A 27,721-nucleotide genomic window follows, 5' to 3' on the forward strand; every position below is an offset into this window, starting at 1 on the left:
TCAAGTTTTTATATTCAAATTTTTTATTTTGTATTAATGTTGTATACTCATTGTCTTTGTATTATACAGGTCATTCATACAGCTTATGATATAGTAAATAGTAATTACACACAAGAGGTGTAACAAGTGTCATCGACCCGTCACCCTCACAGACATGCATCATGCGCGTGCGCGCACACAAACACATACATACACTTACATTCACTCTAACACACATACTCTGACACACACACACACACACACACACACACAGAGGGACAAACATCCCTTACACATTTAACAAAAAGATAAAAATGTAAAACTTTTTTTTTAACCACAAAACCCCTATTTCTCCTCTTCCGCCACCAGAGATTCACATCCTCACAACTCCATTATTTTGAAAATGAGTATGACAATTAATACTAACATTTAACAAACTTTTTAAAAAAACAAAAAACAAACAAACAAAAAAAAAACAAATAAAAAATGCAGGAAGGCAACTAAAGAAGAGGGCAAAGCGGTTTTGAAAACAAAGCAAGCTAATACAGTTGTGAGGCCGCCTCTCTAACTCTTGACAGAGAAAGAAGTAAAAATAAAATATAAAGCGCTGCTGAGCAGTAATGCCAAATAGGAGACTCCAAGCTGGAGAGCCACGAGCTGAGATCAGAGATTTTGCTGTTGATTATAGTCACTGTTCAGAGACAGTTAACATCCCTACTGCCTTCGTGGAGCTACACCAGAATCTGACGTGCTACAGGCTTCATTTGATCCTGTGTTTCTAATCAGGACATTTATCAGTCAAATATGACAATGACTATGAGCCAGTATGCATTATATTTGAGGGGAGGATATAGGACTGAGGAAGGCAACACAAACTAATAATAAAATAACACTCCGCAAACTTTATGGCACAAATAGCAACACGGGGGGCTGTGGGTGCACCGAGGGGCAAAGCTGAACTAATCACACAGCGTGTCGTTGTGAGGTCGGGGTGGAAACCATCTGCCTGTTGAAACCTCCGGAGGGATCTTAGCAAAGGACACTTCATTAAAATAGTCTCCCTGTCGCCACTGTCAGGATCTCCCAGGAGAGACTGGACATCAAGAACTGATTCGAGTGGACCAAAGCTGGGGTCACTTGGCTTGAAAGTTCACACTGCGCACTGAAAAAAAAGTAAACCAATGTCTGTGTTCATGTGCTGGAAATCCTTCCCCATGATGGCGTTTCAATTCACATGTAGCGCTGGGAGAATTATACAGACTGGCCCTGACTCGAGGGCCACAGTTTGAAGTAGAGGAAGTGCCACCGATCGGCATTTTGCTCATAAACAAAATAGGAAACCTTGCGAGGGGTAACTGTGTTTGCCCTTGGCTGGTTTAAGCTAAAAGCTGTGAAGTCGGCTGAGAGCGAGGTGAGCGTGATATGTTTGCATTCTAAAAGGACAGAGAGCAGAATCTGCCACTGGTGTGCGACTTTGGGAAGGGAAAACAGTAGAGCTGATTGAGTCAGAACAGAAAAAAACTGAAGACTGTGAGCCTGTGTGTCCATGTAAAATGGAGCCATGTAAAATACTGGGCATCAGTCACTGCAGTAGTAGTTAGTCTTTTTTTGCATTGGAACACTCTCTGTCTCTCATTAATACGCATACATGCACATTCACATTCAAGCACTTGATTCACTCCCTTACTTGAGTTTTTCCCAGATCATTTCCATACGCACGTGCATATTCTACCTCACACACACACACACACACACACAACACACACACACACACACACACACACACACAAAGTGATCATTCTTGGCTGTCCTCCGTGTGCCATTTTAAGAAGTCCTCTTTCCGGGCATCTGGTTTGATCTGGTTGCGCATGCCGCCCAGCAGGTTGGAAGTGGCTTCGGAGGCCACTATCAAGGGACGGACCACAGTGGGTGGGATCTGCCGCAGGACGCCGCCCACAGCACCGGGGAGACCCTTCTGCTCGTGGCCGCGGGACGCTACGTCGCACAGGGTCTGAGCCGTGTCGATCACTCCCTGGAGAGCAGAGAGAGAGTGAACGGTCGTGTGAGAAGGATCCGGGCAAAGATGGGATGTGACAAAATATGTATGTGTGAGCTGTGACTGTGGATTATTTTACAGAGCACAATGGGGGGCACCCACCTCTCGGACGGTGTCGTAGGCCTTGGCCACGCCCTCTCTGAGGTCTGCCGGTTGGGGTGCTCGGCGGGGCCGGCTGGAGGGGGCGCGGCCCTCGGTGATAGCGTAGCGTGTGAGCGGAGGCGTAGGGGACAGGATGTCGTACACCGTCTCTGCTGTGGCCTGCAGGGAGAGGCACAGGGACACCAACAGTGTTACAGGACCAAACACAGCAAACCCCTTCTGTCCTGCTTACCCCGCTATCCCAACATGACAGGAGTGTTCACAGATTATAACGATGAACAACAAATTAAACCCCTTGATCTTATGTTTTTCTCATTCTTGATAATATGCATTATAACAAGCCGTAAGTGTATAAGTTAAGTTAAAATCTCTACAAATATGAATAATCAGCATCAAAACAGTCTTTCTTAATATCTCACTTTGAAACAGACATACAAGGCCACAATAAGCCTGTGGAAGCTGCTGTGGCAGCCTAGTCCACATCTTTAATCCTCCTTCAGTTCTGATGAGCTGCACTGATCCCCCTTATCCACTTTCCCATACCAGACCCTTCAACTATTTATCTATAGATGACTGAGGTTCAGCACCTGTATGGCCTGCACCAGCCTGTTGCTGAGCTCCAGAGCAGCCGAGGCTGTGGAAGTGCCGAAGGATGCTGCCCCCCTCTGGAGACCTCGGATAATGCGGCCGTCCTTCCTGTACTGTTCTATAGGCAGCCAGAACAGATCTCTGACTCCGTGGACTGGGGAAACACAGATTTGGAAAGAAAGGCAACAGTGAATGAGATAAAAGAGGAAAAATGAGGGGAAAACAGGATACTACAGTGTGTTTAATAAAGACTCATCAACTCACACAGCTGGACAACAGAGTGCATGGGGCCAACACCTCCCAAAATGCCCAGCAGCTGATTCTTCCTGATGTCTGTGAGCCATTCGGTGACGGCATACTGGATCACTTTGTCCACACCGAGAAGGCTTTGGAGGGATTGTGGGAGAAAGAATGAGAAGGTACACCAGAAAGGCAAACACCTCTGCTTTTTTAAAAAAAGGCGATCTAGTCTAAAAAAAAAATCACAAACAACATTCAAAAGGCTATAGAAGACTTGACTGACAATGCTATGTGGATGCTGTAGAGTCACTCCCTTGGTTCTACTGAAAGCATACGATGCGAGCAGTGTGTTTGTGTTTGCAGAGATGTGTGTGTTTGTACCCGTGTCTGCAGCAGAGCCTCTTCAGCTTCAGCTCTGAACAATTCAACTGGGCCAGGCCAATCAGTATCCCTGCAAATGTTCCCTGGGAAAGCAGTGCAGGTCAAAGGTCAGGGGTGGGAAAGCTTGCCTGGATGACCATTTTCTAATCAAGTGCACTCCAACAGAGCCTACTGATGTTTGTCTAGTACAAGCTCTGGTCAGGCCAGCTGACAGGTGAGCTGCTGGCTTATCGGTTTGCTCTTCCTCTCACCTGTTCGATGACTACATGTTTGCCGTGGTAGTCCAGCCAGATAGGCACTTCAGAGGTGAATCGGAACTCCCTGAAAAACATGGAGGTTGCGAGAGAGCAACCATATCAAAGCTGAATAATTTCCAATCCCAAAGAATCAGGCAGTAACCATCTGAATAACTGTGGCTGTTTGAAGTATCAGCTTTGAAGTGGATGAAGGTGAAGGTGAATGGAAGTGGATTGTTAAGTAGGAAGTTTGCATCTACTGTCTTTCAAGTTTGATGCTAATGCAGAGTAAGGCTCCCTCTCGATGAATGGAAGTATTTTGAAAAGGCCTCATTGAAAAGATGTGTCGACATACCGGAAGTAGATTGGCTGGTCAGAGGAGGAGGTGGAGCCAGCAGAGGAGGAGCTCTGCTCGCTATAGGTAGTTTCCACAGAAGCTGTGAGGTCAGGTCCCAGACCGCCAGCTGACTCTGCCTCCTCAGACGTCTTCTGGGACGGGTCTGCTTTCACTGAGGACAGAGGTATGAGAACACAGACAAGAAAAGTCAAATGACTTGGGGGGAAAAAAGACATGCATTTACATGTAATATATGAGGACATGCAAGATATACGGAGGTTAAAACATAAAGAAACAATTAGCATAACACTTCTATAAAACAGAGTCTCGACTAACAGCCAGTTGTTAATTAATTCCAGGAAAAGTGTAATTTCAGCAGGTCTCAAATAGCGATCAACCTGACTATCAGCGAAGTCTATGTGGTGGATAAAAACAGCTCTCATTAGCATAAAACAGAAAGGACAAGTGATGAAACATGGCAGGAAAAAACATCACAAGATGGGGCTCACCCTCAGTTGCAGGGTCCACAGTCAGGTAAGGGTTAACAGAGGAAGCTAGATTACTGAAAAAATCCTTCAAGAAGAACAGTGCGTCCTTGGGAGGAGAAGCAAAAAACAACAACAAACAAACAAACAAACAAAAAAAAACAACAAAAAAAGGCTGGTTAGGTGTTGAGAGGTAAGAGTTTTAGCTAAATGAACTTGTTTCAGTCAAAGGAATGGTAATACAGTCTTAAGGAATAAATACCAACCAGTCAACACACAGCAAAGAAATTACTGTTTGTAATGGAATTAGCTGCTTTTCTGCAACGGATTTCTTCATTTGGCAGTTAAATTGAGCAATAAGCCACTCATGGCTGTGCTGTGCAAGGATATTAGAACAGTTAAGAGGCGCAAAGCTATACTAAAACCACTGAAAAGCAGGGGCTTCAAGTGGCTTATATAAAAAACAAGTTGCACTTATAATATGCCAGTAACACGCAACTAGAGTAAAAAAAAAAAAAAGAAAAAAAAGAAAAGAAAAGAAATCCTTATTTTTGTATTCTTAATTGATTATAAACAAACACCAGTAATTCCTTGAGTGATTAAACGCTTTTCTTCTACCATGCGACACAGTTCTAGTGCCACCATGAGTGGGGATACTGGGTTGCCACAGTGATATTTAAAATAGTTATTATGGTCACAGCTGTGCATTTGTGGGCATGCACAGGATGTACAGTAGCTCTTACAAACATTACACAGCAGCTGTTAACGTTGACCCTCTGGTGCCAAAGGTACCTGGTCGATGTTGAGTCGTAGGGGCAGCAGACTGACACGGAGACAGCACTCTGGACCCCCAAGGCCAGACTCTGGACACACCTGAAGCGCTTTCACTGTCAACTGTAACAATCAAATACACAATCAATTTTACAAACAGCCCTTTGACCACATTTCAATAGAAAAAAACTAAAGGATGCCCTCTGCCCTCCCACACACCACCTCCACCGTCCAGTCTCACCATGTTGGAGTGGGCACGGCGGGGCATGCTCTCACTGGTGTAGAGGTAGAGGAACTTGTTGATTTGCGAGGAGGCCAGTCGGTCTCGGACTTCCAGCTCCTGGACGATGAAAACCTGCCTGGAGAGGGGCTGCTCCCCAGCCGGGCCCACCCCGGCCACAGCTCCTACCAACCCCTCTCCCTCCTGCCCGGCCACCGCCACAGGGTAGGTCTCATGCTGGAAGGACACCTGGAGGACAAATCGGGAGGAGAGATTTTGATACTTACTTTTGAACTCAAGGAGCACTACGGTAATTGAATTGGTTTCCCTTTGCTTTTGGAAATATGCTGGTGTACTTGTAGATGTGTTTGGAGAGTTAAACAGCTTGGCATAATAATTAAAGTGTTAAATGCCAAACTCTCAAGTTGAAGTGATTACAAATGAGAAGCTACTGCATTATTCTAGCAGGATGCTGCTGCTGCAGGCAATCACTTCATTCTGATTATGTACACCAAAACAAACCGACACCTTAGTGAGCTGAATCTCCATGAGAAGTGTGTGCTGGCGACCGCTGCCTCCAGCCCAGCGCCAGGAGTTCTGGGGTCGGGAGGAAGCCACAGAGCGGGATGGGGAGCCGCGCACGCCGGCTGGGACTGAACGACCCCTGCAGGCAAAGACACAGAAACAGAAGAAAGCTGAGCAAACAGTTCAAGCACTCACAGAAAAGGGAACGGTAACCACTTATGTTAGTGTTGTATAAGAAAATCAATCTGTGTGCATTTGGGACTCTGCTTATGGCACGGGAGAACGTGTGTGTTACCTATTTGCGTGCTGGGCGTGTATGGACAGGGGTTTGCCCCCAAAGTCCTTGCCCCCATACAGATGCCAGACGACGGAAACCTCCCGCAACACCACCCGGGTCTGGGGTACTGGGAAGCGGCTGGGAGCCCGGAGCAAGTCCGAGCTGCCGCGTGGCCTGGAGAAGTGGCCATCCTTCACCCGGATGGGCCCTTTGGCCAGAACCGTCACCACAGGCTCTCCATCCTTGGGCTGCAGGGAGGAAGAGGCATCATTCAGTACTTGGTAAACATAACAAGATGCGAATGTCAAACCTCTCATGTGGTCCCTGTGTGCATACAGCATTCAGTTTACTTCTGAAATGGTGACATGCTGCAGGTGAACATAGCAAGGCAGACAGAAGAGGAACATAAAGAGGAAAGACAGCGCAGGAAAACAGAAGAGGAGTGAAAGAAAGAGAAGATAAACAACTTCTTAGTCTCACAGGAATGCCCATGCCAGGAGCCTCTAGGATGCAGAAGTCATCGTTGTCAGTGGAGCCCTCGGAGCCTTCCTCTGACATCATGTCTGCCTGCGCCTCTGTTGCCATGGTAACCAGTCTGTCGAGATCAGCGTTGTCCCCCTGTAGGACGGCGTGGCCATGCTTCGGAGCCTCACCGGGGAACAGATAGACAGAGACGGGCGAGCCTCGTGGCACGGAGGGTGAACCTGAATGTACACGTGGAACCAAGAGCAGTCACTTCAGAATCAGAATCCTCTATTTTCTACGGTGACTTAAATCACGTCTAACCGGGTGGAACAAACAGGAGCTTTTCTCATTAAAACTTTGATGCTGCGTGGGTTCAGTTTTATGAACAAGAGGTTGGGTTGTGTCACGTTTTTCCTGTGTTTATCATGAGAGGCAAACTCAGGTCAGTGAACTGTTTTGTGGTCTTTACTGAGCAGCAACTAATGAAAGGAAGTAAAAGTAATATTTTAAATGCTTAGAACACATCACACAACTTCCAAAATCCTCAGAGGAAATGATAGGTTATCACCAAGAATGCACTGTATGGTCCAGAGTCTGTACTTGTATTGTTCTAGACAGTTAGCAGTTTTGTAAATCAAACAACTTCAGACCTCCTAAGTCTGAGGGAAATGAAAATATCCATTACTATGCAGTGATCCTACAGTACCTGGGTCCAAACTGTCGTCCCGTTGGCTCTTCTCCGTGTCAATCAAGGCATCAGTGAGATCACACTGGTTGATTTCGGCGGTCTCAGCTGGAGGGCAGGGTGGCGCAGAGGCGGGACTTTCTGACAGCTGAGGAAACAAAGCCAGACAATTACAAAGGGAAAAAAATACAGTTGTGTGTATGGAAGTCATTCTTAAGTGCATTTTCTACAGCATCAGCTACAGTGACTGTGTACATTCTATGGAGAAGTAGATGCTGCTAACTGAGAGGCACCTGGTTATACCTAAACCATTACTTGCACTCATCCTTCCACACCCATTACTAGGAATGACTCCAGGATGTCAAGGCTTTACCAGTAATTTCTGGCCGGCGATCTCAGTGGGCGAGGCGTGTCGAGGCGGGGGGTGCAGGTCCCCCTGGGAGACCAGGTATTGCAGCAGGTTGACCAAGGCAGCGCAGGAGTCAGCACACGTGTGGAGGTGAACCACGTTGTTGGAGCAGCGGAGCTCAAACAGAGGCTGAGTCTGCAGGAGAAAGACAGAGGATTAGCGGATGAGGGAAAAGGATTAAATAAAGAAGGAGAAATGAGCAAAGGTGGTAACAGAGAGAGGGAAAGAATGATAGCTGCGCGGGGGACCCAGAAGAGGGCTGAGGGAAAGGAAATGGCAAAAAGACAGAGGGACAGAGAAGGAACAAATTTCTGCCCTGTATTAAATTCAACCAGTCCTCGTTCTGGTAGAATCTACACACATCATATTATGTCATTTGTAGCAGCAGGTTGAGAGGATATTTTTTAAACCTTTGCATTATGGATCAATCTGTGTCCATGTTTCTCTTGTTCTTTCATTTCTCCCACAGATGTCATTAACTAGATTTTGGCAAAACCTGTGGGAAATCACCTTCTCATTGCTGCATTCTAGCCTTTTCAAAATGACACTAATTGGCCCGAGGGGAAGGTAAGTCATATCTCCCACATTTCATATCTCCCACATTATGATTTCCAGCTGCTCTTCCAGGAGTCAATATCAGCTGGTGAGTATATCATTTGTACAATCAACCATCATCATGTAGCACCAAGGCCAAACAGAAAAGACCACCAGACAATGCAAATGACCCTAAAAAAATGTATTTGCATTTTTACATAACAGCCTTGAAACTGTAACCTTTTAAGATTTGAAGGCCTTGTTGCTGATTGGCCCAAAGGCTGACTGCATCATTCATGAGGGACGATGTCCTCAGTGTTGCCTCACTGGTTTCGCTTCCATGTCCAATTCCAATGTGATCCAAGTCTTAAAGTGGGAATATTTCATTATGATGAAAGAAACATTTATAAACACTGGGCCTGGGCCTTGTTAGTGGCTTCTGAGAGAAACACAGCTAAATTATAATGTTTTGTTTATTTCCCTATTTTGTCTTGCAGGGCTGGTAATTTTCTTGCTGTGGTTCTCCACTGCTGCGGAGTGAATGCGGAGGAAACTCAGGTATGTAAACAGATGGTGTGTACTCACCAGCTTGCCCGTATCACTGCCCTTCCATGTGGTGATGGCCAACTCCAGCAGGTCAATGTCCAGAACACACACATAGTCTGGGGGAAAGAGAGAGCACATGATGACAACACACACACAGATACAAAAGCATACAGAGTATCAAAGTGTGTTCCAGCTAACAATAACAACAGCAGGGGTGTATATAATAACAACATACTCTGTGTGTGTGTGTGTGTGTGTGTGTGTGTGTCCGCCTCCTCATTTTGAAACTGGCAGTCATGCTCTCACTCTTTGCCTCTTTGTCCAAGACACACAGGGTATAATTTTACTACTCTGTTACTCTCTAACAACAACAAAAAACACAAATATTATTGTGTTTGATTACTGTGTAGGTGTAAACGACACATGCACACACACACACACACCCACACGCATCATGTGCCTTACCTCTCCTCAGGTCCACGGTGTCAGTCTCACACTTGTCAGAGAGGTAGAGAGCGGAGTCATCCAGGATAAATCTGACCATAATATAAGAGAAAACACAACCACACACTCATTTACACAAAGATTTTATACAGAGATTCAGCCATGCTAATACAGATTGCAAGAATCTTTTTTTGCACTGCGACAGAACGTAATATAATGAAATATTAACTATGTTGATCAAAATCACTTAAATAGTATCTTAATTTTTTGTCCAATTTAGAAAAAGCTTTGACCCTTTGAAGTTTATTCCTGCGTAATCTGTAGGCAAAAGGTCTTAAAATGATCTTAAACCATAACTTTTAGAAGCTCGACATCTTTATCGTCAGTGTTTGGTGGGCTGTACCTCAGGTGGAAGGTGGCAGTGTCGACAATAATGTTACTGGACAGGGAGAAGGACTCTGCTGTGAACAACACCCGCAGCGGCAGGTACAGCGGCCTGGCAGGCAGAGACACAGCAGGAAAAAGGACATGGAGTAGGATATGGCACTTTAATACTAAGTATCACCATGCTTTTATTGCATTATTGCAGCAACACCCGGGTGTGTGTGTGTGTGTACCTGTAGTCCACAGCACAGGAAGCGAGGTGTGTATGCAGGATGGTGATGACAGCAGGTGGTGTGTATCCCAGGATAGGGTCATCGATGACATCCAGGAAGTCAACCAGCTGCCACAGACAAACAAAGAGCGAGTCAAATATTTCACATTTTCTTCCCCGCTTATTTTGACTTCACCCGGTCAGGCAGATGAGTGTGGTTTGCATTTTTATTTGCGCTAAACCAAACCAATCCCCTACGAGTGAAGTGAAGTGCATTTAAATAGCAATTGGATGGGGATCTGCTTGGCTTTGAGGTTTGTTATATAATGTTTAACGATGAAGAGCATGGGAAAAGTGCTTTTACATTCATTTGGTTTTCTGCTGTGACCAAATGGCACGGTTGGTGAGTAAACATAGCTCTGGTCTGTGTTCAGCAGAGCAGTGATAACAGCTATTAGACGGACTAATGAAACATGTGCGTTGTCTTCAGATATTCTTATCTCTTAAGTGTTGTAAATAGACCATTTCCACAGCAGCCATTTTGACATGAAACAGCAGACGACCACAGGTCTTTCTAATGGTATAAATTAAGCTTCTATTCTCTATTCTATTTAAGTGTACCAATAAACTAAACCAATAAGACTAAAGAGTCTTTCCAATAAACGAGCATGAACAATAGTGGTCACTCTGGCTCTGTTAGACCTAAATGCCTGCTATTTCATGTCAAAATGGCTGCTGTGAAAAGTGATCTACATCTACTTGAGGCAGTGATTTTCTACATTTCCCTACTGATAACCTGCCTATTGATCCATTCAGCTGTGGGTTTTACATGTAAATGGGGAGAGCGAAGTAAAATACAAGACAAAACAACAAAAGGGACTCAGAATTGCACCTCAATGTCAGGCCAAAATGGCTGCTGTGAAAAAGGTCTGTCTCTTAGCAGTGTTTTAGGGTGGATTCTTCGTTAAATCCACTATGAAAGAGGAAAGAGAACAAGAACAGAGAGGATTTGCCTCTGGCGGCTTCTGAATTCTTCCTCCTACCTGCTCATGCCAACTGTGATTGGTCTGTGTCATGTAATGTCGCATGGTGGCGCCTTGGAGACGGAGGGCAACAAGAAACTCCTGAAGAGAAACACGGAGAGAAATGCAGTTTAATTCGGAAAAAAAAGCATCAATGGGGACACTAAATGAGCGTGCAGGATGTACCTTGACGTTCCTCTGGGGGTCCAGGTTGATTTTGATGGCTGTTGACAGCATCTGAGGCTCACTCTCTCTGCCGCTAACGCTGCTCACGCCGGGCTCTGTGGGGTAGATGGTGGGGTCCAAGTGCTTTGGGGGACTGAAGTTGGGCATCTCCAGCCGCTCGGGGAGAGGAGAGTCTTTCACCACCGCTGCCATTGGGAAAAATTAAGAACCAGTTGTCACTGACCGCACATAATCTATATTTAAATCCACTACGTACCATTCAATGGAAAATTAAAAAAACAGGAAAAAAAATATCTTCAAATTATGTGTTTGATTTTTCAAACAATATGATGACAGCCACCTCGGTGGTAAAGCTCCACTCGTCTGCTTTCCAGACACAGGTAGTTGAGGTTGGGGTCGTTCTGGTACTGTGCAACACTGAATATCTTCCCCCCTTCCAGGTCGAGTACAATCTCCCCATGATTCTGGTCCTCCTGAAATAATCACAGACAGAATAGAGAAATATATAGAGAAGAATGGAAATGCCTCATTACGCTCATTTACAAACTAGTTCATCAGATAAAAGAAATACTGGTTGGATTAAGTCAGCAAGCCCATGAAGGGTTTAAAAACTTCTTCTGATTGTACAAAAAAAACAAATGAAGTTGAGGATTTTTCTATTCAACGTCTCTGGCAAGTGAAATTTACAACTCTGTGTAAATGCCATTGCTCTTATAATAGTATTTTTATCAGCCATCAGACGCACCTTTCTGTCCGTCATGGCTTGGAGGCGGCCCTTGCCGATGAGGACCGTGAGGGAGAGGAGGCTGAGGGTGTGGTTAGGGCGGGGCGCCAGCTGTCTCCTTCCAGCTGATTCACTGGCCAAGTAGAACTGAGGTTCGTCCTCCTCAGAATCAGAGTCTGTGAGACAGAGAAAGAGTGGGAAAAGAAAAATGACCAGTGTCTTTTCGTTGTATTCAATGATGACACAATGAAAAGTGGACCTGTAAAAAAAATGATGTATAACGGATTTCCATTTTTCTCTGACTGACAGGCTCATCTGTTCAGACGGATGAAAAATGTCTCCCTAGTTTTCCTGTCAAAACCACGGCGGTACTCACCCAGCCTGAAGGCCGACTTGCAGAGCTGGAACTCACTGTCAAGGTGACGGTGGCCAGCGTGGGGGCTGTGGGCCGAGGGGGGAGGAGGAGGAGGGGGTTCCCACATCAGTAGATCATTACTGATCCTATTGGTGGGTTAGGCGGGACAAATTAGCATGACGGCAGGAGAGAGTGACAGAGACAGAAAGAATGTGTTTAGAATATCACGTAATACATCACGTAATACTTTACTTATATGTGTGCACGCTTGCGCACATGGTAAATGTTTTGATTGTTGCATGGGGACCCACTTTACTGACTAGCACAACTAGTGGCCGGAAACTTTTTGCTTGTCTTTAAAGAAACAGTTCACCCAAATTACAAACAACGGTCATTATAATTTGTAGAGTTAGATTTATTGTTATTTATGTGATTATAATTTGTCATTGGGGGTGTCATTGGTTGTTCAGCAGGTTCCCAAATAAGAGCATACAGCATATTGCATGGGCAACATGCTGTATATTCATAATTTTTATTACTTTAGAAATTCACTGAATTCAAATATGATATAAACTTTTTTCAGGATACCCAGGATAATTTACAGACAGATGACGGGTGACGTACCTGTTATAGATGCTCTGGAAGGCCTGTTTGCTAGGCAGGAGGACATAGGCCAGCGGCAGGCTGATGTCCATGGCACACTGACACTGAGCCACACCCTGAGCCTGGAACTGACACATCTCCTCTGCATCGGCTGGAATCACCATCTACCATACGGAAGGAGGAGGAGAGGAGAGACGAGGAAAGGGGAAAAATGGAGAGAGTGCCACACATTAGTCATGATTCTGCTGGGGGGAAAAGCATGAGGGGTGAATTTCTTGATGAGCTGGGTGATGGAGGTGTTTGTGTTCACGCCAGCGTACCTCCTCAGTCTCAAACATGGTGCGGTTGGAGGAGAAAGGCGAGCTGGTTTTCTCATGGAGCTCACAGTGGCTCTCGTAGAAGGTGGCCGCGAGGTCCTGGGCCAGGCCACCCAGAGTGGCCCCTGGGCCCTGGGCCTCGCCTCCCCTCACACGCACCGATATCCTGAGGGCAGGGCCAAAGAGGAACAAAAGGTGCTTGAGCTTAGCAGACTTACAGAGGAACACTGGGTACTTTGTGCCTGATTTTACATCCAAGAGGGCCTTGATTGAGACATCAGTAAATCATAACCTGCCCAAGAAAAGCATCTGTACTGACAAATTGTGATTTCTTCAGTTATTCAGCATCACTGACCTGGGCAGGGAGTCACGGTTCTTCTTGACTCTGATACAAGGAAAAGAGCCTCCTTCCCAGCCCACATATGACCCTGGGGGAGAGAGGAAATAAATCCAGTTTGTAATCTCAGTTTATAAATGCCATTGTCAGTCTGCTGTCCACAACTAAAAGGGCTACTTAAGCCAATACAGCTAGGCCTTAATATCTGAGCTGCTACCCCTGATAGAGCTTAACATAACGAATTTTAGTCTAAATGTGTACAAAAGGCAGGACAGAACTATATGAAATAACAAAAAGGAACACAACTACCTTAAAGTCCAAAATGCAACATCCACTGTGTATATGAAGTGACACATACAAAATGGCTGATGGCAGGAATATAGTCCACTGGCCTCTACATGTTTCATTTTGACATAAAAAGCCGCAAAAAAGTCGCTCACCCACTTCAGTCGTTTCTGTGGTAATTTGAACATTGACAATTTCAGTTCAGTCATCTCCCCATTCACTCCAATGTGTTTTTCAAACCAAGACTCAAAATTTACATCAACCTTGTATTTTTACTTTAGGTACTGATGTCAGGACTATTTCTTCAAAAAGGTACACCGCTATATCAGAGACAAAAATCTCTGGCTGCCCCATAATGCCGCCTGTATACTGGGCTAAACAGCTTCTAGCAAGCTATCTGGCCTTCTTTGTTCACAATCACAGTGCAGCATTATTTGGACCAACGGGATCATATCTCAAAGGCAGATGACTATGTTGCCTGTGCTTAAGTGACATGTTGTCTTTTAAATTCAAATTAGGACTAAAATTGGAAAAATTGTTCAGACGAACACAAACCTGTGACTTCTTTTTTGATGACATTTTCAAAATGCCTTTCAACCTTCATAACTTGCTCAGAGGTTTGTTTTTGAGCCTTGGTGTGTCAAACACAGTGAGGTGAGGTGAATCAGCTGAGATCATCAACATCAAAATGCAACCGCAGAAGCAACTGATGTGAATGAGTGACTTTTGTATGGTTTTATAATGTGAAAAGTAACATGCACAGGTCAATATTTGAACAAGCTTCCATATTCCTTTAATTACAAAAAGTAAAAGCACTCTTCAAGCTCATTTTACCGTGCAGGTCAGTGAAGGAGGCCTCTAGCAGCTGAGTGAGGCAGGGAGCTAAGGGCTGTCCCGGTGTGACCCTCTCGCCCTGGAGGTCCGGGGCCTCTTGGTGCTTCAGTTCCAGCTCCGTCAGCTCCAACACCAGGGTCTCGTCCCGCACTGCCCTCTGGTTCAGGGGCCGTCGCCAAGGGGGGGGCCGTAAGTCTGGTATGGGGAAACGGAGCCTGATGACCGCGTGGGGGGACAGGAGGGAGAAGGAGGAGTACAGCTCGCTGCTCTGCGTCTGAGAGGAGAGAGAGACATTTTTTTCAATTATTTATTGAAAAGCCAGGGTTCAGTCGGGGTTTCATTGTCATATATTTCCAAATACTGACACCTGAAAACTGCTGGGGCGGACCTGGGAGTATAATAGCTTTTGACCTTACTAAATTAAATGGCATTACGCTCCAGGGATCAGCTGTGAATACATCCCTGTGTGTCAAGCTTTTTTTAAAATTCAATTTAGCAGGTTTTACACACACTGGCTAAACCCTCAGGACATAAGCTGAGGGTTTAGCCAGTGTGAATGGCAACACATATTGTACTGTATGCATGCACAGGGTCCAACCTGTGTGTGTCCAGGACCGGTGACCTGTGTGGGACAGTGGCTGAACGCCCTGCTCAGGCTCCCCAGGCGTGTGAGGATGTCTAGGTCCAGCTCCGCACTCAGCTCTGCCAGCTCAACCCTCACCACGCTGTCTCGACGCACCACACGCTGCTTACCCTGTGGACACACACACACACACGCACACAAAGTTTTAGTATGGGGCGACATTGATATATTACTAAACTGATATATAATTAAACAGCCACTAAACTGCAAATGCTGGCCTTTTATCATGAAAAAAGAAAACTGGCCATTTAATGTTGTAATGTTGTACATCTCAGATATGAAGTAGTCTGATTACCTATTTTTGTTGATCAATTGATCAATACCATATCACTACTGTTCTCGACAAGAAGCATTTACCTGATTCTACTGAGTCTGTATGAATATAACTATGAATCATCATCGTCATCCTGGCTTTGAATGGAGGGTAATGAAAAGACAACACTTGTGCCATATTACTATTTTACAATATCCAAAATCCCAGACCAGATCTAGTCTCATATCATGACATCAACATAATATCAATAACACCAATAACTAATCTCCTGTATGTTGTTCAAACCCTGGTTTTAACATACACATATTTCTCTGCGATGTCCCAAATGCAATTAATGGGTTCACATTAGGATTGTGTGTGTGTGTGTGTGTGTGTGTGTGTGTGTGTGTGTGGTCACCTTGCGAAGGTGTTTCTCGGTGAGGCCATAGTGCAACTGAGCGCAGGGTCTAGCCGCAGCTCCAACCGTGAACATCCCAGCTTTCTGGAACTGAAGAAGCTGTATACAGAGGCAGAGAGAGAGACTGTTTTGATGAGTTACTTTCAAGAGATAGAGAGAGAGACACAGGTAGAGAGAGGGACAGAAATAGAGAGAGACAGAAAGAGATGGCCTACCTCACTGTACTGAGGCTTGCCGTCCTCCCAGAGACACTCTAACAGTTCCAGCCTGCTGAAGGAGAGGTCAGAGGTCACGCTCCGACTATGGCGACTCCCGCTCCGCATCTCACAGGCAACCTGCACCGCCGCTCCTGTCAGTCTGCAGGCGAGCAGTAGAGAGATAGAAGAGGTGGGAGAGAGAAAGGGAAAGAGGGGGAGAGTTTAAGAGAAAGGAGAGAAGCTTTAGCAGGCTACAATAGCTGCATCTCTGTGTGTGTGTGTGTGTGTGGAGGTGTAGAACTGAGGTGAGACTGTAGGTGGGAGTGTATATAATAAAAAGTGAGACAGGGAGAGTGATACACAGCTAAATGAAAAACAAAGAAACTGTAATCGTGGATACTGCAAGTTAAATCACATAGGAGGATAAAACATTTTCAGATATTACATACTTGACCCCTTGGTATTATTTTTGAAACTTTCTCTTACTTCATAGTTACCGAGAGTAATCAATCCTAAAAAATACATCCATTCCTTATTGAACTGCATCTGATCAATAAATGAAGAGGTTAATGTTTTGTTGTTAAAACTGTACTTCAACTATGAATTATCAGACCTGTGCTGCAATCATTCACAGGAGACAGACACTGTATCCACATGCTTGACTACTCATCAAAAAGCCTGTGTGTGTGTGTGTGTGTGTGTGTGTGTGTGTGTGTGTGTGTGTGTACCTGATGTGGGAGTGCGGGCAGGCCTTGGCGAAGCTGCCTCTCAGATGCTGGAAGTCCCTCTCGCTGAACATGCTGTCCTTGAAGAAGGCCAGCTCCTGGAAGAACACCTGAGACACCTGAGCCAATGAGACGACGCCATCAGGCCCGGGGGGCGGGTCCTCATGCAGCAGGGTTAGGGTGAGCCCGCCCAGCGTCAGTCGCAGTAACGCGTCAGGCTTCAGCGGCTCTGACTGGCTGCTGTGGGAGCGCCCTGCAAGGAAGAGCACGACTCCATCGCACAGTGTTTTTTTTTCTCATAACACTCCGCTGGGAAAAACAACATGACTTGCAATCAAAGCGGTGAGTCTATCTGACGCAAACTCAAATTACATGCTGATTCCATTTTTTTGTCAATTGAGCCTAAAGGGAGGCCACTCCGATCAACCATTGACAGTTTAGTGCAGTACACCTTTAACCCAATAACTTTAAAGCACTAAGATTTGGCAGAATTATTTGACTTGATTCTTTTTGTGTGCTTAGTGATAACAGGATGATTCTAAAGGCAATTTAGTGCCTGATATTTAAAGCTGGCTTCTTTGCTAGGGGTGATACAAACCCCTGACTCAGCCCTGTACAGAGCAGTGTTGTTACCTCTGGTCCGGCTGCTAGCCTGGGGCAGGCTGGCCAGAGTGCCTGGTACAGGATATCGCCTGGGACAGTGCACTGTGCCCTGGGAGAGAGGAACAAAAGTGTAAATCAGCCATCAGATCAGATTTGGATTTATTACCTTCAGTGGTAATTTGTTGAGTAGATTTAAGGGTTCCAGTACAGGAGGAAAGAAAGAGCACACAATGCAGCATTGACAGCATTAACATTAACAGCAACGCAGTCTATGATTTATGACACACTTTAAGGCACAGCCGTTAAAAAAATATGAAACGAGGCAATTGGGCAAAAAACAAAAACAAAAACAAAAAAACAAAATCACACAGCATATGTTTTCTATTAGAAAAATATTCAAAGGTCACACGGACCCCCTTTTTCTGACTCATTCATTTTCTTCACCCTGTAATTCTACATATAATTATGTAAACACTCTAGGAATAGGCATTTGTTGCACCAGGTACTGCAGGATGCTTCCCATGTCAGAAATCTAAGAATTCAACCATATTTTTCTCCTGTACTTGCCAGACAATAGATGTTCACAACATAGCATGCAGAATTACTTATATTGTGATATTTGTCTCTGTGGTTAATAATTGTAGAATTCTGTCATACACAAATATCTGATTTCATTTTACGCAAGCTGGGAACTCTGAAAATGTTGACCTGAGATGCAAAAAGTGCAACAGAATATTTGTGTTTCCCAAATAATAGAAACTAATACACACAATGCCAAAGAACACAATCAGGATGATTATTTTAGACATGATTGCACAGCTTCACAGTATAAGCCACTCCAAATAAGACCTTTTTGTCCACAGTGTAAGACTCATGTTCACGCTCACAGACGCAGTGAGACAGACGCAGGCCGTACCTGTGCAGACAGGCCTGCAGGCTGTGTGAGGCTGGTGAGGCTGTGTGTCGAAGACTCCATGTCGCTGTCCGACAGCTCGCTGCCAGAGCGCACCGACGTCACGCTGCTGGTCATGCCAGCAGGACCCATGGAGTAAAACATTTCTGGAGGGACACACACACACACATACATACATACATACAGAGTGACAACTATCCAAAGTGTGCACATAACTGAAAGGGAGAGCTGGAGAGTTTTCAATGTTATTTCCAGATTAGTGCTCTTCTTCTTCTTAGACACTTTCAGGTGAGGTTCTTTATAACACTGACCCCCTTCTTGCATTTACACATTCAGGCAGAAGACTTCCAGTGCCTTGTGTAACTTCCAGACATAACTAAAAGGATGGTGGTTAGCTATAAATAAATGTAGTATATTGATTTTGAGGGGGTAACTTTAAAGCTCATTCAATAAAACTGAGAGAATCCTGTTTGTAAGATGATTACCAGTTTACCAACTTATGCCAAACTACCTCCTATCCATTATTATGTACCAATTTATTTCATTATTATTTTCACTATGCAACCAAATCATTCATAAGAAAGGGTCACAAGCCCTTAGAACAGTAAATATCTTGCTTTGGAATAAAATGGGAGACAGAGACGGTCTTCAGTAGCTGGTGTTCATCCTGGATCCTGCCAGCTAGCTTTACACTGTATCTCAGACACACAGCTGCAGTGGGACCTGCGCTGCCCTGCATACCTCCATTCTCCAGGGTGCTGAGGTAAGGGTCCAGGTTGGCCTCGGCATCCCACTCCCTGTCCCTCGGGCTGGAGCCCAGCTGCTTGCTGAGGTCCTCCTCGATCAGACGCAGGTCATCTGAGTCTAGTGGACGGCTCTGCACCCCCCCGCCCTTACTCTCTGGCTCTAGGGGGGGAGGGAGGACAGAGCGTTAGGGTTTATGTGTCTCTGTCTGTGTGTGTGTGTGTGTGTGTGTGTGTGTGACCTCAGATTTCAGAAGCATATACAGATGTCTGCAACCTTACTCTCTGGCTCTGGGGTATGCAGGAAAGAGGACAGGGTTGCTGTTTGTGTCTGCGTGTGTCCGTGCTGAGTCCTTATGACATGGAAAACTATTTTATATCGTGTGTCCTTAAAGCCTGCAGGCACCTGGTTGCCCTCTGGGTCTGGGACACACACAGTGGAGGTAATGCATACTGGATTTGCACAAGGGCTGGATACAGTCAAGCAGTATTTGCCACCACTGACTGAGAGGAGGAAAGCAACCCCTGAATCGTTTTTTTTTTTTTTTTTTTTGCTAACAGAAAACACAGAAAATTTTCTGAACACTAATCTACTTTTAATGTTATTTATTCATATTCTAAATACAGGCCTATATATACCTGACTGACTTATAGTTATTGCTAACAAAAAGCTTTACAATTATTAACATTTGAGCCTGTCTAATATGCTGATAAGAGTCCCTGATTTTTATTTCAAACACTGAAGCTTCATTGATAAACAGCCTTCTGGAATGTTTTCTTGTATGCCAAAATAACAGACTAAAAATAGCTTTAAAGTGACAGGACGAGCTTTATTACTGCAAGAACTACACCGCATTAATAAGAATTGTTTCAAGAAAATCAGTTTTTCTTTATTAATAGGCAAACTGATGGAGTGAGACGCTTCTAAATCTACAACAAATCATCTACTCTGGAGTTCAGTTGATACCTTCAGGTTTTTTGTGACTGTGTTTTGAATTGCTAGACAAATAAAAGATCGTGACAGCTACTGTAAGACTGTGTTGTGCGTGGGCCTGTGTTTCACTGTACCGGTGTCTATGCAGAGAGCTGCCAGCAGGTCTGTCAGATAGGTTATTTGATCTGGAGACAGCAGCATGTGGATGCAACCCACCTTCCCATCCAACTCCAACTAGGACAGGGAGAAAAGGCAAGTGGGACAAAAAGTCAACGAGAGAGGACAACCACATATTCGATCAAGTAAAAGTATGTCTGCAGATATCACACAGTTAAATTTAAATCATGTAGAAAGGTAAGTACTATATTTTTGTTTGTTTGTAGGATTGGGGTTTTATAATATTAGAAAGGCTAGCCGGGGATTTAAGGTCTCATGCATTATATTTTAATACTATTAAATGACTTGAGCTCAAGACTTTTTAAAGACACGCTGTCTACTGTTTCTGATGTGCCATGATTACGTTACACACACACGCAAACACAAATACACACATTTGGTCCTGGCAGCATGTCGTTTTGTTTGATCTTGACGGTGGTCTCGATGAAACCGGAGCAGCTTCCTATAAGGAGCGGCTGAGGAGAAGGACAGGAGGGGGGCTTCTCCTCTGCATCCCCCTCTTCGTCTTCCTCCTCTTCCCCCTCCTCCTCCTCTTCCTCTTCCTCTCCTTCACTCGCTGTAGCTGAACCTGGTGGGTCCCTCTCCTCAGGACCCTAGGAGATTGTGAGACAAGTCTGAGCGAGTGGGAAAATACCCAGACATGAAGATATAAGACCAAAGTTTCCAAATGGACACAAAGTGTGTAGCAGCAACTTCCTGCAACATGTCACATGACATGAGAGCTGCAGCTTTTCAAGGTTGTAGGAAAACTGATCAGACTAACTAGTCTCAGTAAAATGTAAAATTTCTTCACTCTGCTGTGACTTTATGACTAAAATGTTGAATTTCCATGACAAATACAAAACTAACACGAGGTTCTCTTCCTTGACCGAAACTTTAAACAGATTCAGAGACTTTATTAAAGCTTTACGCTCTGTTTAATTCTGTTACTATGCCTTATTTTCAGAATCCAACCAGGGTGAGGGAAACTGTATTGTGAGCATGATGGAAATCAAAATACCACATTTGGTGAACAACAAGGGCTTTTTTAAACTGAGGATGACAAAATTCAATAATATGCAATGACTTGTCCCAATAATTTATTAAATTCTCTGACTTCCCCCGGACTGTTCAAGATGCAGTGACTTTACAGAAACTCCATGACCCGTGGGATGCCTGTCTGATACAACTTTCATTATGTATTAAAACAGACTGTTGTACAAGTAGCTATGAGTCACTCTTGCTTCATCCTGCTCCGCTGGCTGACCAGGCATGTTGTCGAGGTAAGAAAGTAAACTCTGAGGAACTGAAAGAGACTCTCTCCAGGGACTGTTCAACACCAGTACAGGATGCTGATCTATTGTAGCCCCGACTCCACTCCAAAAAAAACAATACCTCCCATCCACAGCAGCAGCCAGCACCCAAAATGAGTTGCAGTCGGTCCTCTGTAGACTGCTCTTCATTTCTTATGACACTCATTTCAGGATTTCAGAACAGAAAACACAGTTTAGTGAGTGAGTCGGGGGTGGTGTCGGTCACCTGTGCTGTCCCGGTGCTGTCGTAGAACAGCTGAACGGAGCTCAGCTGGAGGATCTTGTGCAGGAAGGCAGGGGGCTGGTGGATGTCAACAGGCACGGCAGTCTGGCTGGCTGGGTCCCGCACCGCCTCGTCACAGTACTCCAGCCTGGAGCCACACACACACACACACACACACACCATTTATGTCCACAATACAAACGAAAAATGTACATAGAGAGAAAGATGAAGATATGAAGAAGTGTTCACCGGGAGTGTGAGAGTCACAAAAAAACAGAACTACACCACTTAAGACAGAACATCCACACATGTAACTGCTACACTCGCTTTTTTCTGAATATTATTAAATCACTGGAAAATTAGTTCACACCTGAGACATTAGAATGACTACCATGAATGAAGGACCAACACGGAGACAACTGACAGCATCTACCAGCCACTATGTTGCATTTTATATCATGTAAAAATCAGCTATGAATCTGCTGGATTACTTTAGGGCAAAAAGGGAGATTCTTAAAGGCACAAAAATGGAAGACAGCTCTGTTTTCCCAGCACAGTCAAAATGACTATCAGCATCTGCTTTGTAACAGGAAGCACTGGGGTATATGGGAACTGTGGCGTTAATGTGATGATGAGTTTATCAAATTTTCCATATTGTGAAATACACACTTTGAACAATAAATGTAAAAAATGTTTGTTTGTTTGTTTTTTTATATATATTAAAATCCCAAAAGTTTCACTTCCTAGAAATAGGGCTGACTCCTTCTGTTTGACCAGTTAATTTAGCAGCCAGGGGTGTCTTAGTTTATTATGATTGGTTAATTAGTCAGTAACACAATAAATTTGGAAAGGATAAGTTTAAAAACAGTACATGTAAAATCTTTAACTAGACGTACAGTTTTCTCACTGTTAGCTCACAAACGAACCATGGTCAGGATTACTGAAATACACCCTTAATGAGATCGCTGAATAAGTGCTAGAACCAAACACACATGATTTCACAAACACAGCAGCTGGCTCTAACATGCTTGTCCCACACGGGACCGCACTCAGATTGGGGTTATTCTGTTCAAATTAGGCTGTAAAGACCATGGGGCCTCCTGGTCACTGACCCCACGTCAACACTGCTAGCCTAAGCCAGGAAAACAAGGAAGGTTCAACGGTGACGCGTTAACACACGTTTTCAAATGGCAACAGGTTCGTGAGCAGGGCATTTTTATTCCTCCACAGTGACCTCCTCTTCCGATCTGCTCAGACACTTTAGGAGGGGAGAAAATCTGAAATGTGATTCCTGGCTGCCATTTTGCTTTCTCTCTCCCCTAACTATAATATCTGTGGTGATCTGGGAGTTACAATGTGACTGATCACATAAAGAGAGACATTTCTAGCACTTGTTAGATGACACTTCTGGGTAGAAAAATATGTCTTTATTCATGCGGTAGAGTTGGAAAATTATGCTGGCCAATGTGTTTCAGTTCATTCTGTGCAGTTTCTTTGTCTTTTCACTTCATGCAATTCACATCGACTTTGCATTTTCCAGTTTTTTATCCTCCACAGCAAGGGCTGCAGAGTGCTTTTATATCTTTATGACTATGGCCCGTTTCAAGAACACTTGTTCACTGTGTACTTTGACAAAGGAGGCCCACATGGTGCCCCTCTCCACCTGCCGCAATACAACTGTTATTCAAACGGGGAAAAGCTTTTCACACACACCCAACAACATTAAGAATCAACGGGGCAGAAATGCAAAATTTTGGTTCTTACATTTACAGAAAACACTTCATCAAGTTCAATGTGGCTTTCCAAACAACACTTTAAGGGACAGCCACAATGAGAGGTTTTACAATTTTCTCAGCCCGGGGCTAAGAAGGCTTTCACACAAACAAACTTTTCAAACACTTCAAAGTGGGTCAACAGCAAATTTAGCCCTGGGCTAGCCGGCTTGTAATTGAGCCTGTTTTAATTCCTCTATTTTAACTTCCTAAGTGTTTTAGTCCTTTACTACAAATTTGTTTTTGTCTGTTGGCATACTAGCATTTTATTCACTGTGTGATAAACCATTGTATTTTATATTACTATTTTTTAAAAACGATTCTTTGGTACTTTCCAATATCCCATTGCTTTCCTCTGTCATGTCATTCTTCTGTTTTGTGAATGTTTATAACAACGTTTTGATGGGTGCTATATGAGCAAACCTGCTAACAAGATGGAGCAATATGCAGCATGTGCTGAAATTGGCTGCCTAAGTGCAGAGATGCACTTTGCTATCTATGCTCTCATAATTACAGTGTGATCATTGTTTTATCTCTGGGCTATATTTTATCTGTGTGAAAAGTGGTCACCCCTATCTGTTGGCATATCTTGGGGTTAAAGCTGGCTTCAGGCTTGGGATGTGTGATGGAAAAATGGCTAATGTCATGCAAAATCCTCTGGAAAAAAAAACAAACAAACAATTTATTGATGGTGCACCACTGAATTCCTCAACGGTGCATTTATATTCTGTTGCCTCTTTTTAGACTGTTTCATAACCAACTTATTTGGTTTTCTTTCTGATAGGGGCCAAAAAGACTAAGTGCACAAGAAAGCAGAGCAGCAATGAAGAACAGAGAGGCGGTGCTGAGACAGATTTATGAAATTAAAGAAGCCCTTCTCTATGCATCAACTCATACCCTGATAAGTAGGTATGGGTATGCAGATAACTGTGCTTGTTGGTAATGATGCAGTGTGCAGTACAGGCTTATTACTGCTACACTATGTTCTCTTGCAGAGCAGATCAAGTGAGTCTGTCTGTGCTCATCCCCAGCAAATTCCTAGTTTAGTTTAATTCATTAAAAGGCAACCGAGGTAGGATTTTCTATAAATACATCTTTGCCAAATGAACTGTAAAAATGACCTTTGATGTTACACTTCCACAGCCCCCGTGAGCTGCATTCTATCACCATATTTCAGCAACAAAATCAAAGCACAATAACACATCACTGCTGCTACTGTTTTTTTGTTGGGTTTTTTTGAGGATGCGCTTTCTGCTACCATCTCAAACTGTGATCAAAATTGATTTCACAGCAGAGCATAAATCCTCTACGTGGCAAATAAAACAGAATACAGCAGACAGCAACATCATGCAGGACAGGGGAGGAATCAAGAGGGCTTGCGAAGGAACAACCACTCTTGCTTTTAAATATTTGCGGCACATTTGTTTTGTCAATCTTTAAAGGATGCTACGACTTACCGTTTGATGTGCACCTCTAAGGCAACACCTTTTTCCAGGTCCAGGGGCTGGTGCTCGATGCGGACAATCGTGTCCAGGAAGGTTACTTTGATACGACGGAGGACTGTGCACAAAGACAGGCAAAGGTTCATTAAGACTGATCCTTCAAATCCATCCCAGCGCTAAGCCACACACGTTAAGACTTGAATGGTGGCTCAACTTATCATTGGAGAAATTTTCCTGTGCAATTCCTGCAAGCCAAGCTGGTTTGAAATGCGTGAGTGCGTGTAATTACTGTGGGACAATGTGGACATCTTTGTAATGACAGTCTCTGTAACTGCTGTTTGTTTCTGTGAAGCTGAGCTGCTGTTATCACTTCTTTGCAAAACTAGGACATGGACCTCTTCATAGCCACATACAATTTCTCCGTCTCACGTGCACACACACGCACACACACAGAGCTTTAACCCACCCGTCTCAATGGTTTGTGCAAACATCTCTAGCCCCTCCAGTGGAGCAGGCGGCTCCTCGGACGCCTCCGGGGGGTCCTTCAGGCACTCCTGGGCCAGCTGCATGCTGGAGGTCATGCTTGATGACCAGCCTTGGGAGTCCCAGCCCCCGCCTGAATGCAAACAAACCCACACAGGATTCAGTCATGTCCATGTTTCAGATTTGCCGTGGACATGATTAAAGATAAACGATGAGTCATGATCATACTTGCATCATGTATTTTCTCTCTTTTCCTGATCCTGCTTCTTTTTCTTTTCTTTTTTTTTTTTTTTTTTTTACTACGTGTGCCTTATCTTCTCTCTGTGCTGTGGCCTGCTTATGAGAGCTGAGTGACATGCATGCACTACATCTGTGACTAGGCAATTACACTATCTCATCCAACACAAACTGTCATAACCTCATCAGTGTGTCTTAGGAAATTACTTTGACACACACAGCGGATCATGGTTGGAATTTACTTGTCTTCAGTGACAAATGAACTCTGTTGCACAACTTGTAACAGTGTGGCCCTGCCTGAGAGTGAGGGACCCTCAAGTAATTACAAGGTATTCCCTTTGAGTTAGGGTGACCAGATTTTCAATACTGCTAAATGGAACTGATTGATTGTGCAGCTCTAAATGGGACATAGATGTTTTCCTGCAGAGGCTCATTCAAAACAGATATATGGACACCTTTATATTGTAGAAATTCCATATGTTAAAGCTTGTCTTGGCTCATTTGCAGTGCAGCTCTTTACAACTACTGGAATAGTTTGGGGACAAGAGGCACAATCTAGTGTTCACAGTATTAATTGGGACACTGCAACATGTAGTCTCAGTCTGGGACTATTAAAGGAGGTCCAGTGAGTTGACGTTTGGTTGGGCAGGGAGTTTCTTTGATTGAATTTCACCGGTTACCCAAGAAGGCTTTTTGGGGTTGACTTACTGGTCCGGTACTTGGGTCGGCATGTTATCTGAAGACCAGAAACTTCTAAGGTGCAGTGGTCAGTCACCAGAGCTTGCCAGGGGATGGTCACCGCAATGCTGCTGACAAACCCATCCACAATCTCCAGGGGTGCCCCGAGAGACTCCAACAGCTCATTGACCGCCTGCCAGACACAGGAAACAGTCAGTATGGAGTGTCAGAGAAAGTAAAAGAGAGAAACAATAGCTTTGGTGTTTTACCTCATCACTGAGCATGTGGAAAGTAAAACTGCAGACAAAAGCACAGAGCAGCACGTGGTTACCTGGTGTTTCACTTAAAGGGCAGTTTAGACACTGACGAATCATGAGCAACTGGTGAGCCAAGAGATACTAAGCTAGGACTGAGCTAAGACGTTCATGGGCTGCTGATTAGCTTCCTCTAAGAGCTGTTCCTCGAAGAAAGGCGAGCTAGGCTATGGCCATGACGTTGAGGATTGGTTTTGAACTCGAGTCCAGTTGCGAAATCGTCAAGGGGTCCGACAAAAACACACCATGCCTGCCTGCCTGCCCGTGTCGCTGGGAAAAGTTGACAGCCACACACAGTTTGTGCTAACTCACCCAGACGTCGAGGTTGATTTCCTTGATGACACCGCTGCCATTGTACAGGTCCAAGCCGAGCTGGTCCAAACTCAGTCGCTCCTGTAGGAAGTGGCCGAGGTAGTGCTGCAGGAGGTACCGACAGGCCCGCTTCTTGATTGAGCCCGACCAGGGGAACAGCCAGCGAGACATAGGGCCAGAGAGAGCGGGGAGAGGGAGCGAAGAGGCGGCGGAGGAGGAGAACAAGTGCGATTACAGTCCTCTGGCAACTGCATAACAGGCGAAAACAAAAGTGTGCAAACAAGGAATGAGCCACACAGCTAGCTAAAGGGGGCTAAGGAAGGGGAGTAAACCGTAACTCTTGCTCTCTCCTTGACATAAAAACTCGAAAATCCTTTGTGTCAGGACCGACGAGAGTCCGACTGCGTTTGAAGAGACGGCTCTCCTGCTGTCTTCAGTCGTTTCGGCTCATATTTTCGCAACGTTTGTGTCGAATTTGGAGCGACAGGTCCTGGCGTATGTCCCTTGTTTCGGGGTTGTTTATTGTTATCATTCGCCAACTGATGGTATGGTGAAAACGTCCGTGCGTCATCACGTCATCGTGACGAACAGACCCGGAAGAGAGAGATGGCGACTGGACGCCATCTTTGTAAGGTCATTTTGATGCAGCCACCTTGGCCGGATAATAAAGTATCAAAATATTGTGCACGCTCGTCATTCCATTTGCTTGGTTATGTTTAAGGTAAAATAAATCAACAAACATGAAATTGTGTGGGCACATGTTTCATACCCCGTTACCACAGCTGTATCCTCATGTCTAGAGTGAAATGGACACACAGAATTGT

General features: G+C 44.6%; 1 protein-coding gene across 1 annotated transcript; it reads right to left on the reverse strand.

The window, feature by feature from the left end:
- Positions 1 to 27,431, reverse strand: atg2a (autophagy related 2A). Its single transcript, XM_030061833.1, has 42 exons — positions 26,898 to 27,431; positions 26,302 to 26,464; positions 25,340 to 25,489; positions 24,889 to 24,991; positions 21,663 to 21,807; positions 20,519 to 20,737; positions 20,102 to 20,201; positions 19,032 to 19,196; positions 18,294 to 18,436; positions 17,408 to 17,486; positions 16,778 to 17,027; positions 16,068 to 16,209; positions 15,853 to 15,951; positions 15,137 to 15,292; positions 14,539 to 14,812; positions 13,438 to 13,510; positions 13,086 to 13,248; positions 12,787 to 12,929; positions 12,184 to 12,308; positions 11,829 to 11,983; positions 11,424 to 11,556; positions 11,084 to 11,268; positions 10,919 to 10,999; positions 9,898 to 10,004; positions 9,684 to 9,776; positions 9,302 to 9,372; positions 8,876 to 8,952; positions 7,721 to 7,891; positions 7,369 to 7,495; positions 6,678 to 6,901; positions 6,216 to 6,445; positions 5,924 to 6,059; positions 5,417 to 5,644; positions 5,197 to 5,298; positions 4,429 to 4,513; positions 3,938 to 4,091; positions 3,598 to 3,667; positions 3,347 to 3,429; positions 2,990 to 3,111; positions 2,725 to 2,879; positions 2,138 to 2,296; positions 1 to 2,011 (listed from the first exon to the last, which is right to left on the reverse strand). Exons 1-42 carry the CDS (start codon positions 27,066 to 27,068, stop codon positions 1,775 to 1,777), a joined length of 6,048 nt encoding a protein of 2,015 aa, XP_029917693.1. The 5' UTR covers positions 27,069 to 27,431; the 3' UTR covers positions 1 to 1,774.
- Positions 27,432 to 27,721: the final 290 nt, after the last annotated feature.

Source organism: Myripristis murdjan, chromosome 10, assembly GCF_902150065.1.
Source record: "Myripristis murdjan chromosome 10, fMyrMur1.1, whole genome shotgun sequence".
Lineage (NCBI taxonomy): Eukaryota > Metazoa > Chordata > Actinopteri > Holocentriformes > Holocentridae > Myripristis > Myripristis murdjan.